Source organism: Peromyscus californicus, unplaced genomic scaffold (assembly GCF_007827085.1).
Source record: "Peromyscus californicus insignis strain IS unplaced genomic scaffold, ASM782708v3 Scaffold_6__1_contigs__length_162567912, whole genome shotgun sequence".
NCBI classification, from domain to species: Eukaryota; Metazoa; Chordata; class Mammalia; order Rodentia; family Cricetidae; genus Peromyscus; species Peromyscus californicus.
The window spans coordinates 128,270,371-128,283,963 of NW_026294584.1; the positions used below are offsets into that span (position 1 = coordinate 128,270,371).

Below are 13,593 nucleotides of genomic sequence, written 5' to 3' on the forward strand. Positions count from 1 at the left end.
CACACGTGGTACACATATATATGCAGGCAAAACATTCATACACATAAATCTACAGACTTTTTTAAAATTAAAAAACAGAAGTAGAGAGAAGAAGAAAGATTACAGAGGAACCAGCTTAGGAATTGATCTTTCTGGGTTGAATACCAGCTGTCATTGCAGGACCCAAAATAATGCAGGACACCTCCAAACTTCACTTTCTCATTTTTGAAGTGGGCAGAATGCTTTCCGGTTAGGCCTAATGTGGGGATTACAGGAGGTGGGACTCCACCACAGCAGACAGGTTTTTAGTGAGATAGTGGTGCTGTTCCTACCAAAGCCAGAGGCAGCCTTCCTCAGAAAGGCTCTTGGTTCCTGTGGGGAAGGGCTTCCTGTCTCTCCTGTAAGGGTACAGGATCCTGGCCTGACCATCGGAAGAGGCATGAGCCTAATTGGAAGGGTTTATGTCTTTGGCACAAAGAGGGCAGTCAGTCTGGACAAGTGAGGTGCATCTCTCCATTTTGGGGAATCAGGAGTACCTGGTCCCTACTCCCCATGATCAAATCATGCACGTCCACCCTGTATTCCGTATAACTCACAGCCTCTGTGCAAAATATCTGCTGAAAAAAAGGATAGAAATATTCAAAACAAAACAAAAAAACGAGTCTGATGAATTCAAGCCTGTCTGTCCCCGGGAGCTGCATCAAGTGCAGGCCCCAGAAGGCCAATTTTTCAAATGCTCAACTGTTTTGGCTCGGCAACTTCATGTGGACATTGAGGGGAGCGTCCAGGTCCTCCCTGGCAGCCGCTCAGAGCTCTATAGTGTCACTGGATGCACTGCGAGATTCGCAGGGCTTGCTGCGCTGCTGGCTCTCGCTCTGAGGCTCCCCGGCCCGGGCAGGCGCAGGGGCTGGAGTAGGCGCTGGCAACAGCTGCACCGTGCTGGGCAGCTCATCTAGGGGCAGGCTGTCCACGGACGACACCCCGTGACGCCACGGGTTCCAGCTGATCTTCAGCGAGCCCTTGGAGAAGCTGTCCAGGGAGCTGCCCGAAGTCCCCGCGGCCGCCGCGCTCACGGGCGGGTCCACCACGTGCTGCGGGAGCGGCGTGCGCAAGCACACCTCACTGAGCGAGCGGCAGCGGCCTCGGAGCAGCGAGGCGCCCGCGCCGTCGAGCTCAGCGTCCGGCTGGCTGCCGCGGCGAGGCCGCAAGGCGCCCCCTGGCGGCGACGAGGCCAGGCCACGGAGGCCACAGCGGTGGAACACACTGTCTCTAACCAGATGCTCCCGGAAGAGGGCGGCGTCGATGCTGCGGCTCAAATTGATGGGCGAGGGTGGCCGCAGATCCAACTCGCTCAGCGACGGCGCAGGCCCCACACTGCAGCGGGACATCCCCGGGCCACCTGGGCGACCGCGACCCAACGATGCAGCCGAACCCCAGGGTCCGGAACCAGGCGTGGCAGGAAGCCCACCTTCCGCAGCGTTGCGAATGAGGCTTTTGCTGATGTCCAGGCCGCCTGTGGCCAGGCCACTGGGCCCCGCATAGCAGTTATTTGGTCTCTCGGGTACCTCGCTTTTGCCGGTGGGCGCGGGACACGCCAGGCGTAGCAGCTTAGCCCAGCAAGCGTGCTCTGTGGGCGGCCTCGGACGGGTGGCAGCCAGGGCGGCCAGCGCCAGAGCCAGTGCCCAGGTCAGCTCCAGCAGGCGCAACCAGAAGTGCACACCCCACCAGGCCCAGGAAAAGCGACCCTCCCGGCCGGGTCCTGGGTACAGCCAGAGTGAGGCTGCCAACTGCAGACCACTGGCCAGCAGCCCCAGCGAGCCCGCCACAGCCAGCAGCCGTGGGCCTGGACTGGCATCCCAGCCCCGAGGACCTTCCAGCAGGCGGCGACGGCAGAGGCAGAGTGTGCCCAGAGCCACAGATGCGCCCCAGGCGCAAGACAAGCCTTGTGTCAGGAGGTTGAGCACAGGCCTGGTGGAGAACAGGTCTGTGGCCAGCAAACCCGCGGCATGCACTGGTGCCACAGCACCCAGCAGGAGTGGCTTCTGCAGAGGCTGTGGCAGCCCGGCACCCAGGCCTAGAAGGGTGAGCGCTGCCAGTGCAGTGAGCAGCAAGGGGAAGGGCAGGTTGTATAGCACCAGGCCGGCACGTACTCCCAGCCGTGCCTGAGAGCCATAAGGATCGGTGAGCATGTAGGCAGATCGCAGCCCTGAAGCTACCAACACCAGCACTGCTGCCACTAGTGCCAATCGGGGTCCCGCCAGGGCAGCTGCCAGTGTGACCAGTGCCAATAATGCTGGAAGCAGGAAAAGCACCCCCACCCCATAGACATGAAGCTCCCAGGAAAAACTCAGCACCCGCCGCAGGGGTCCCCAACGCAGGGGAGGTGCGGTGGCATTGGCTGGGGGGCTAGAAGCTGGGTCTGGAGCCATGGAGCTGGCTGAGGGCTCCGGAGCGAGTGGCTGGCCCAGGGCTCTCTGTGTGGTGACTCTAATAAGGCCACGCCGAGATGTCGAGGGGGCCTGGACAGGGGGTGCTGGAGGGTGGCTTTGTGGGCGACCCGGCCATTCCTCGGCTTCATCTGCAATAATAACAATATTAAAAGGGTTCCTTGGGAAGTGCTGTTGAGAGCGGGGTGTGGAGGCCCATGCTTGTAATAGGAGGCAGGGGCAGGAGGATCAAGACTCTAAAGCCATCTTCAGCTACATAGTGAGTTCAAGGACAGTCTAGGCTACTTGAGACCCCCATCTCAAGCAAACAAACAAACAAACAAACAAAGAAACAACAACAAAAGGACCCCAAACAGACACAAAGTGCTTTTGATTTTTCCGTATTCAAAACTGTAGTTAGTAAATTAATTATCCAAGGACATCTGTCAGATGAAGACAACAGCACCTGCCACAGTCATGACCAGGGCACAATGTCTAGTTTGGTTCCCACCGGCTGGCAAAGACAAGACAGATGTAAACTTCCTTCCTTTTTTTTTTTTTTGGTGGTGCTGGGAATTGAACCCAAGACCTTCATATGCCAGGCAATAAGTCTACCACTAAGCTGCATCTCCAAGCCCTTTGCATTTTTTGATTTTGAAACAGTCTCACTGAGCCTTGAACTCAATATGTAGTTCAGGCAGGTCTCAAACTTGAGATCCTCTTGTCTCAGCATCCAGAGTGCTGGGGTTCCAGGTGGGCTGGAGAATGGCCACACACGATACGTCCGTGTTGCACAGAAGAGCATCCTAGCTCAGAAGGGCCAGTGTCTTCTCCTGGAGTCCCCAGTGAGCACGGGTTTATTTTCCTCAGCCACTCAGAGGAGGTTCTAGCCGATTCCTTTAGGCAGGTAAATGCTTTTCTCCATTTAGCCCCTCTGCCCCATCACTAAGCACAGGTTCTAGGTTGCCCTCCCTCACCCCTGGCCATGGCCTCACCTGGCTGCAGGGCCCTCACAGGGCTTTCTGTTCCATTTGCAGCTGGAGCAGAGTTTGGGAGATCAGGGACGAAGGACTTGGGGGTTCCTGGAGCCTCCATTGCTCCTCGCACTCGCTGTGGGGAGATGGGGTCGGCCCCATTCATCGAGGCTATTGCTGAAATGGCAAGAACAGTCACCACCTCTCTGACTCTCCAGTGTTCCCCCAAACCCAGTCCCTCAGGAGGAAGGCACCACCACCCTAATTGGTCAGAAGGAGGAAACGACCCCCAGAGTTACACCTAGCTGCCTTGGACCACTGGTCCTCACAACCCCACTCAGCCCCGTCATGGTGGTACCTACCTGGTCTGAGCTGCCCATCAGAAGTGTCTGAGGCTGAGGGTGGTATAGGCTGGGGTGCTGGGGAGTCTTGTCCTCCAAGGTGGTCAGTCTGCTCAGGTTGGGGTCCCAAAGAGCTGACTTCCCAGGTATCTCCAGCTCCAGCCTTTTTGGGGGGCTCAGCTGGCAGACCCTCAGGAAGAGGAAGGCTTCTGGCCAATGCCAGGTCTAGCTGGGCTCCAGGCTCCTGAGTGGATGCCACCTCAGCTGGGGATGCTGAGCCAACCTCAGGGGCTACTGGATCCTGCTGGGTGAGTAGGGGGCCCTGGACAGCCTCCTGGAAGCCCTCTTCCTGCCCACTCTGCTTTCCCAGCACAAGCCTCCTCGCAGCACCTGTTTCAGGTACCAGCGTCGGGGGAGAGCCCTGGTAGTCCCAGGGGGAAGCCTGTGTGATGGGGGTCTTGGCTTTGGCCACGAGACCCTCATTCCTAGCTGGCTGTTGTCCTGCTGGGCCTCCAGGCTTCTGTGGGGCAGTGGCAAGTGTGGCTATCCTGAGTTGAGGGCTGGGAGTTGTAGCAATGAAAGTGAGATGGGGTGTCCCCACTGGGTGGGGGGCTGGTGCTTCTGGCTCTGGAAGCTCCTGTGAGTCATGAGGTCCTGTCCAGCCTTGGGAGGTAAGCCCTCGGGCCAGCTGGAGGTCATCAGTTACTAGGAGTCTTTCACCCTGGACCCCGGGCACTGCTTTGGGTCCACGCAGGGCTGGTCCTGGGGGAGAGTCTGCAGGCCTCTTGGGGCCATCAGCAGGGGCCTGGGGGATGCCACTGTGCCAGGAACTCTCATTTCTCAGCTTCTCCCAGAAGAGGTCAAAGGTCTGCGGCTCTGAGGGGATCAAGTGGGGTTCTGAGTCCTCAAGTGGTCTGGGAAGGCCTCTGCCCAAGGCAGGGCCAGCCCCCAGGCAGGGCAACAGCAGAAGGAGACAGCATAGAGAGCCTCGTGAGCTAGGGGCCATGGTTTCATTCGGTGCCTGAGTGTAGAGCCCTTGATGTCTAGACCTCACCGGATAAGCCTACAAAAGGGGAGAGAAAAGATAAATCAAAGAGAGATGGAGTGTGAGGGTTGAGGGGGTCCCTTGAATTACTTCTTCAAGGGGCTGATGGGAAATAAGAGAAGCATTGGCAACAGCGTCACCCCTGCTTTCAAAGTTTTAAAAAACTGGGTCTCTGCTCACATCATTTGTTTTGCTTTCAAAACTTTTTGACTCCCCATTGCTCTTGGAAGGGAAGACAAGTTCTATTCCTGGCCTTCCAAGGCTGTGGCCATGCCAAGTGGCTCAGCCACTGTCCAGCACTCAGTGGGCCATCCTGACACTCAGCTCCCTGGTTCTGCTCCCTCAGCATGGAATGCCTTCTCCTTCACGAGATGAAATTGAAGTTTTTCTTTAAGATTTCATTTTTTTAGACAGGGCCTACATAGCCCTGGCTGACCTGGAACTCACTCTGTAGACCAGGCTGGCCTTAACCTCACAGAGCTCTGCTTGCCTCTGCCTTCGGAGTGCTGGGATTAAAGGTGTGTGCCACCAGGCCCAGCCTTCTGAATATTTCTTTTTTTTTTTTAATTAATTAATTTATTTTGTATACAGAAGAGGGTGCCAGATCTCATTACAGATGGTTGTGAGCCACCATGTGGTTGCTGGGAATTGAACTCAGGACCTCTGGAAGAGCAGTCAGTGCTCTTAACCTCTGAGCCATCTCTCCAGCCCCTGAATATTTCTTAAATTATAATTACATATAATTATAAATAATAATTACATACACAATACTATATATAATATATAATAATTACATATATAATTTGATGGGGATGGTTGAAGATATTAAGTGCAGTGTCTGTGAAAGCCAGAGGAGACTGACTGGCGGATTGCCTGGAGCCGAGTTAGACACATCTGTGAGCCACCACCTCAGTGCTGGGTACTCTACAAGACCAGTACTACTTGCTCTGACCGGCTAAGCCATCTCTCCAGTCCCTGAAATCAGGTTTTATTTTTTCCATTGATGCATTTAATGAAGGGGGATATCTGCCACAGCCAGTTGTGGAGAGCAGGACTTGTGGGAGTCAGTTCTCCCCTTCCACATAGGTCCCAGGGGTCAAACTCAGGTGGCTTGGCAGCAAGCCTCTTTACCAGCTGAGCCTGCTTGCCTGCCCTGATATTAGATTTGTCAAGGCCCACCTCTGATAAAAGAGAAAGAGGAAGCCCCGGGCGGTGGTGACGCACACCTTTAATCCCAGCATTCGGAAGGCAGAGCCAGGCGGATCTCTGTGAGTTCGAGGTCAGCAGCACTGTTGTGCAAAGAAACTCGTTCTTGAAAAAACCAAAAACCAAAACCAAAACAAAACCCAAAGCCAAAAAACAAAAAGAGGAATGTGCCCCTGCCTTTGAGGAGGGACCTGAGCTGGAATCCTAGCATCGTGTCTCCTGGGTGAGTTGCTTTGCTTCTCCGGCATTGTGGCTCTCTTATCTGTAAATGAAGCTAACGAGAGTGTCTGCCTCAATGAATTCATAGGAAGCATAAATAATGAGACACACGAGAGTCAGACCCACAGTAGGAGCTCCATAGTAGGGCCCTATCTCCTTCACCTTTGTCTAGAAAGCCTCCTCCCCCATACTCCCTTCACTAGTTCAACAAATAAACTGAACAGACCCTGGGGATAAAACAGTGAACAAGATTGAATAGACGGCCTTCTCCCCAATGTGGAGAGACCATTCTAGATAAGATAACAAGAAACGATTTTAAAGTTAGGGGCCAGTGAGACGGCTCAATGGATAAGGGTGCTTGCTGCCAAGCCTGATGATCTGAGTTCGATCCTTGATCAGGACCCACATGGCAGAAAGAGAAAACGATTCCCTTGGGTGGTTTTCTGACCTCCACATATGCACACACACACACACACACACACACACACACACACACACACACACGCACACACGTGCGCGCGCGCGCGCGCACACACACACGGTAAATATAATTTTTTAAAATGTTAAAGTTCAGCTCTTGAGGCAGAGACAGGAGGATCTCTGTGAGTTCAAAGTCAGCCTGGTCTTCATAGCAAGTTGCAGGCCTGCTACATAGTGAGACTCTAAAATAAATGAAGTTCAGCTTTGAAGAAAATAGTTTGATAAAAATAAGAAGGATGAGAGTCACCACAGCGGGGGCCAGTAGAGCCCCTCTGAAGCGGCAAACTAAACGCCAAATGGTGAGATGATAGAGCCAAGCATCCGAAGATCTGAAGGAAAAGCATTTGGCAGAGGGAACAGCCTATGCTGTTCCTGGCCGTAGGGCAGGGATGAGCTTCGTGAGCTCAAGACACATTATCCTACTGGGCGGTTGGTGGTCAGCAGGCGGGGGCTGGACTGCCTGGGCCTTTGTAGATCATCACAAGGACTGGGAAGCTTGGAGGTAACGAGGTCTAAGTAGAAGTGTTTTTAAAGAGAAAGAGGTCCGCACTCATGCCCAGGGAAGACAGGAAGCTGGCTTGCATCAGCATAGACACTGCTCACTAGGGAAGCCTTCTGTTCCTGGCCCTCCCTACTCCAAGGGCAACACCCCCTCTATACCATCTCCTGTTTGCCACCAGCCTGGGGCTCCTGTCTCTTTCATTTCACACCTCCAGCCCCTGTACAGTCCTGGTCCCCGTTCCTGAGTCCATCCTTAAGTAGGCCAGGGAGGTAGGAGGGGCCAGCAGTGGCCAGCCAGCTGAGGGCCAGCTGTGTTAGGACAAGTGTGTGTTCTTTTCCTCCTGGATACAGCCACCTTTGGTGGCTCAGACACTCGGAGAAGCCAGTTGGTAACTCCAGATACCCTTCCTATGAATGCCCCAGGCTCATCGGAGGTCATGGGCAGTTTCAGGGGATTCAACGGACCTCTTGGGTCCAGCCAGCTCCAGCTTTGATTCAGACTGCCTTTAAGCCTTGGTAAGGTCTCTCTCAAACATCAACTAAGCTCAGGTTCTGCTCATGGCCCAGACGAGGGGCTGGGGACCCATAAAGTCCTCACTCAGTTCTGAGGCTGGGACTGAGGTGTGCTCGGGAAGGCCTTGGGGCCCCTGCGGTGGGCGTAGGTGGATAATAATGCTCTGTGTCGAACTGTTTGCTCACTTAGACTCCTGTTCTAAACCTAAGTACCCATACAATACTTCCCATACAAGGTGCAAGCACCCATTAGACAGGAAAGGAAAGAGGGCAACCAAGAGTCAGAGAGGTTGAGCAACTTGCCCAAGGTTGCACAGCCTGACGAGTACATGTACTAGAGATACTGAAACACAGAGGGCTCATCTTGCCCAGGAGCTCTGTAAGCTTTGCAGAGGAGGAGATGGCTGAGCTGCTGGGCCTTCAGTGAATAACATGCCATCTGCCTACCACCCCCGATGCAAGAGATGTGGGCACCTGCAGTCCAGGCAGGAGCTCGCCCAGCGTTGGGGTCCCATGGTTGGACAGGTCTGAGGGGAGGTGAAATCAATCAGCGGCAGAGACTAGGTGAGAAAGGAGGGGGAGGGGAGGCAGGGTGAGGGCCTCCGCAGGACAGTCTGCAGGAGCTGGTCCATCTCGGGTTACCTCTCTTCCTCCTCCTCCAGCTCCATTCCCCCTGGCTCCACGCCTTCCCGCAGTGTCCGGGGTCGGGGTAGGTACCGTGCAGGCCTGGCCAACCATGCCCGCGAAGGGGGCTGTAGGCCTTGCTCCTTGCCTTCTTGGGTCCCGCCATCGCCCCCTCCCTCGGCCAGCTCCTCACCTGCGCGCTGCACCCGCAGCCCCGCGTTCACCTTGCGCGCGTCCCTGCAGCCTCTCCCGCCGCCGCATCCTCGGAGATGCTCAGGCTCGGCCAGCAGAGCCCAGCGCTGCCGATCTCGTCGCCGAGCCCGCCCACAGGAGCGCGGGATAGTTAACCCTTTCCTTTGGGGATGGACTCTGCCCACTGTTCTCACCGCCCCTCTCTCACACACTGCGCGGCCCGTGTCAGAACCCCGTGGGAAACCCTGCAGCGTCCCTCCTTGCTAGAGCCGGCTTTATTTGCATAACCTCCTGGACAAGGAACTCATTTCCTCTGGATTCCTACAGGCATAGGTAGATCCTGCCTGCAGCCTGGCGCATCTTCCAGGCCTTTCCCAGGGCATATTAAATAAAAATGAGTCTACACTTTACTAACTGCTCTTATAACTTGCCTTTCCCCCTATAATTTCACAGTATAGTCTGGCACATTTTCCAAGTAATTGTCCCTGGATCCAGTTCTTCCTTCCTTCCTTCCTTCCTTCCTTCCTTCCTTCCTTCCTTTCTTTAATTTTTTTTAGTGTGTGTGTATGTGTGTGTGTGTGGGGGGGCTCCTGCATACCATATCACATCTGTGGAGTCAGTTTTCTCCTTCAGCCATATGGGTCCTGGGGATCGAACTCAGGTCTTCAGGATTGGAGGCAAGCTTCTTTACTTCCTGAGCCAGCTTGCCTGCCCTAGATCTCCTTCATTCTTGTCTTTGCTGTGGTGATTTACAGCATGTGGTCAGCTGATCACGTAAATTTCTTCTGGCCTTTGTGGTTGGATACTACACTGTCTTGGTCACTGTTCTTTTGCTGTGAAGAGACACCACGACGACGGGGGCAACTCTTATAAGAGAAAGCATTTCATTGGGTGCTTGCTTACAGTTTCAAAGATTTAGTCTGTTATCTTCGTGGCAGGGAGGATGGCAGCGTGCAGGCAGATCCGAAGGCAAAGAGAGAGAGAGACTCTGGGCTTGGCATAGGTTTTTGAAACCTCAAAGCTCACCTCAAATGACATACTTCCTCCAACAAGGCCACACTTCCTAATCCTTTCAAAGAGAGTCACACCCTATTCTTTCTTTCTTTCATTCTTTCTTTCTTTCTTTCTTTCTTTCTTTCTTTCTTTCTTTCTTTCTTTCTTTCTTTCTTTTTTAAGATTTATTTATTTATTATGTATACAGTTCTGTCTGCACGTGTCCCTGTCCAGCAGAAGAGGGCACCAGATCTCATTATAGATGGTTGTGAGTCACCATATGGTTGCTGGGAATTGAACCTCTGGAAGAGCAGTCAGTGCTCTTAACTTCTGAGCCATCTCTCCAGCCCTAGGAGCCCTTCTTATTCAAACTGTCACAGATATCTTGTTTATCTTCAGCCTCTGTCACTAGCAGAAGAAATGCAACACTTGCATCCCACATGGAACATATGTGGGAATCTAGCAGAGACATGGTTAGAGCCGGGGTTCTGCACATTTTCAGGTCTCAGAGACACTACCAAGTGCTCCAGGCCCTTCTGTGCATAATTCCTTAATTCCTAATACTCATGACTGTTGGCATTCTGGCCCGTCCCTTGGGGACCTGCCCTGCATCCTGAAGTCCCCTTTAAAAAAAGATAACTCGGGCTGGAGAGATGGCTCAGTGGTTAAGAGCACCGACCGCTCTTCCAGAGGTCTTGAGTTCAATTCTCAGCAACCACATGGTGGCTCACAACCACTTGTAATGAGATCTGGTGCCCTCTTCTGGCCTGCAGGGACACATGCAGGCATACTGTATACATAATAAATAAAAATAAATGTTTAAAAAAAAAAGCTTTAAAAAATAAATAAATAAAAATAAAAAAGATAACTCCCCCTCCCCTTCTCTCTTTCCATTCCCACGAGGTGTGCACCCTCACCCCCTCACTCACTTTCTGTCTTTCCCCCTTCCCTCTCTCTTCCCCACACCAAATGAAACTATTCACTGAGCACTGCCTTCACGTCTCTGTCTCTCACTCTCCGTGGGGCATGTTAGCTCCAAACTCGCCAAAGCGCCCCCCGCCCCCCGCCACTCTGCATGCCTATCATTACAATGACTATTTTCTCTTTTTCCTCCCTCAATGTTGGGAATTGAACTCAAGGCCTCATGAATGCTAGTCAAGCACTGTACCATCGACCTCTATCCCAGCCCTTCAAATGGCCACCATTACACTGAATTCACTCAGGGAAAGCCGCATAAAGAATGCCTGTGGTCACCAGAAATGGTGAGGAGACATTTTCTGTGGATTGTTATTCACTAAAATGTTGGCCATGTAAACTGTAAAAACAGTATGGACTGATTGTTTTTTGAGACAGGAGTTTTCTTTGTTGCCCTGGCTGTCCTGGAACTCTGTAGATCAGGCTGTCCTTGAACTCACAGAGATCCATTTGCCTCTGTGTCCCTTATATTACTATTTAAATATTTTATATTGCAAAAGAATTTTGTTCCACAAATTAGAACTACTGTTCTAGTTAGGAAAACTTTTCTGAGAATTAAGAGTGCTAGAATTGGGGCTGGAGAGATGGCTCAGAGGTTAAGAGCACCGACTGCTCTTCTAGAGGTCCTGAGTTCAATTCCCAGCACCCACATGGTGGCTCACAACCATCTGTAATGAGATCTGGAACCCTCTTCTGTATACATAATAAAAAAAAAATCTAAAAAAAAAGAGTGCTAGAATTAAAGGCGTGTGCCACCACTACCTGGCTGGACACACTGATATTTATTTAGTCATTCTCCATATTCCTGCTGACTGATAAGTAATCAACCAGGTGGCTTAACAGCCATTTTCCCTTCTGGGCACAGTACTAAAATGAACATTCCAATTCATGGAGGCTCTGAGTTGTTGACGATAGATCCTGGATGATCTGATTTGGGTCCACCCATCCATCCACCCATCTATCCATCCATCCATCCATCCATCCATCCATCCATCCACCCTCCTACCCACCCATCCACCCACTCATCCATTCATCCATCATCCACCCATCTACCCACCCACCCACCCATCTATCCATCCATTCATCCATCCACCCTCCCACCCATCCATCCACCCACCCATCCATCCATCCATCACAAAAAAGTTCAGCCCTCGGTTGTACCTGACATGTAACTTTTAAAACATTCAGGTCACCAGGTGGTGGTGGCACAGGTCTTTAATCCCAGCTCTTGGGAGGCAGAGGCAGGCAGATCTCCGAGTTTGAGGCCAGCCTGGTCTACAGAGGGAGTTCCAGGACAGCCAGGGCTACACAGAGAAACTCTGTCTTGTAAAACCAAAAATAAGTAGATAAATAATAAAAATGAGTTAGAACTGAAGTGTTCCTAAAGGCCTGTGCTAATTTTGTTCAGCAGCCTGGGGAACTTTGGGGAGACAGTCAAGCCTTTTAGAAGTGGGCCCCAGTGGAAGGCAGTTGAGTCACTGAGGTGGTGCCCTTGAAGGGGCTATTAGGGCCCCAGCTGCTTCTTCTCTTTCTCTTTGCTTCCTGGCCACTCTGAGGTGAACAGGCCTCCTCTGCCATGTGCTCCTGCCGTGATAGACTGCACCACCACAGGCCCAAAGCAACAGGCTGGGTGATCAAGTGCTGGTGGAGTGAAACTCCGAGACACAAGCCCAGTGAAAGCCGCCCCCCAGCCCCGACAGTGCAGTTTCAGTCTTAGGGTGCTTGGTTTCCACTGAAAGCTGAGTCACCCCTGGCTTCCAGCTGAAGTGCCTGGCTGCCACATCTTCCTGTCATTCGGTGTGGATCTCCTGGGTTTTCCACAGGGCTGGTGTATGTACCTACACACACACACACACACACACACACACACACACACACACACACACACACACACACACATACACACATACACACACACATACACACATACACACACACACACATACACACCATGCAACAGGGCTGGTGTATGTACCTACACACACACACACACACACACACACACACACACACACACCATGCAGCATCCAGCCTGTTTGCTGTCAGATGGAGACAGCTGTTCTAGTCTTGCTGGATGTTATCTAGATCTAGTTATTTGGATCTAGTTATCTAGATCTTGGTTCTCTATATCGCAGTTAATTGGCATTTTGGGGGCCATCTAGATCTAGTCTCTTTCCTTACCTCCTCCCCCTAGTTTCCTTTGGGGGAATCCTGTGGGCAGTCTATGTGGGTGTTAGGGTCCTCTTGCAGGGGCAGCCAATGCTTTAACTACTGAGCCATCTCTCTAGGCCCAATGTCACCCTTATTTGAGACAGAGTTTCTCAGTGGTCTGAGACCTGCTAATGAAACAAGACTGGGTGAGCAGTGAACCCGGGAGATCCACCTATCTCTGCCTCCCCAGGGTGGGCATTATAGGCAAACTGCTACCATGCCTGCATTTTTACATGGTTTCTACAACTCAGACTCAGATCCGAGTGTTTATGTGGGATGCACTTTACCGACTGAACTATCTCCCCAACTCTGGTGGGCCTTTTGAAATGTTACCGCCCCTTGAGTAGACACAGTACTCGGTGCTGGCCTGGCTCCCCTCCTCAGGCTGTGGTTTGCCCTGCCCCCCTCTACAGCACTGTCCACTGGCTGCCCTCTTTGGAGTGAGTGGGGAGCTTGATCCCATGAGGTTTCTAAGCTTGAGACTCCAGACAAAGACAGGATGTTCTGATCCCTTTGGCCTGAGGCCAAGATGAAAGCTGACCACTGGAGAGAAAGAGGAGACCTGAGGCCCAGAGGCAGGTGTCCGTGGGGAACACTGGCTGCCAGGTGCACACTGGGAGGGTCTCAGTCTAGAAACCATCCTGGAGATCTTGGGGGTGGGGGACACTGCTGATGCCATGCACGTAGTCTGTGACAAATGTGCCACACAACCTAGCTGCACCATTTTTTCAGTCTCACAGCAGTTCTTTGTATCTCTATGCTCCTCATTTGGAAGCTGGTAAGCAGATGCTCAGAGAGGTAAAGGAACTTGTTAAAGGTCACACAGCAACTACCAAGTCACAAGACTGCCTTCAGAGCCAGGCTCTCATAATATCCTGTCCTCCGGAGGAGAAAGGAACACAGCAGGCCTTCCA

The 13,593-nt window shown here is 52.5% G+C and overlaps 1 protein-coding gene across 2 annotated transcripts; it reads right to left on the reverse strand.

The window, feature by feature from the left end:
• Positions 1-44: 44 nt before the first annotated feature.
• On the reverse strand, positions 45-8,844 carry Prrt3 (proline rich transmembrane protein 3). 2 transcript variants are annotated; one of them, XM_052719540.1, is made up of 4 exons: positions 8,502-8,844; positions 3,742-4,783; positions 3,401-3,556; positions 45-2,557 (listed from the first exon to the last, which is right to left on the reverse strand). In XM_052719540.1, the coding sequence occupies exons 2-4, from the start codon at positions 4,724-4,726 to the stop codon at positions 786-788; spliced, it is 2,913 nt and encodes a 970-aa protein (XP_052575500.1). In that variant the 5' UTR covers positions 4,727-4,783; positions 8,502-8,844; the 3' UTR covers positions 45-785. The 2 variants fall into 2 exon arrangements, with proteins under 2 accessions (XP_052575500.1, XP_052575499.1); XM_052719539.1 differs by lacking the exon at positions 8,502-8,844 and adding an exon at positions 8,327-8,483.
• Positions 8,845-13,593: the final 4,749 nt, after the last annotated feature.

Bases quoted from the DNA above. Each gene is read 5' to 3' on its own strand.
- Prrt3 (XM_052719539.1), bottom strand. From the start codon at position 8,422: ATGGTTGGCCAGGCCTGCACGGTACCTACCCCGACCCCGGACACTGCG. The intron at 4,784-8,326 runs GTAACCCGAGAT...CCCCTTTTGTAG, and splicing joins CTGGAGGAGGAGGAAGAGAG to GCTTATCCGGTGAGGTCTAG. The intron at 3,557-3,741 runs GTAGGTACCACC...TTGCCATTTCAG, and splicing joins TGATGGGCAGCTCAGACCAG to CAATAGCCTCGATGAATGGG.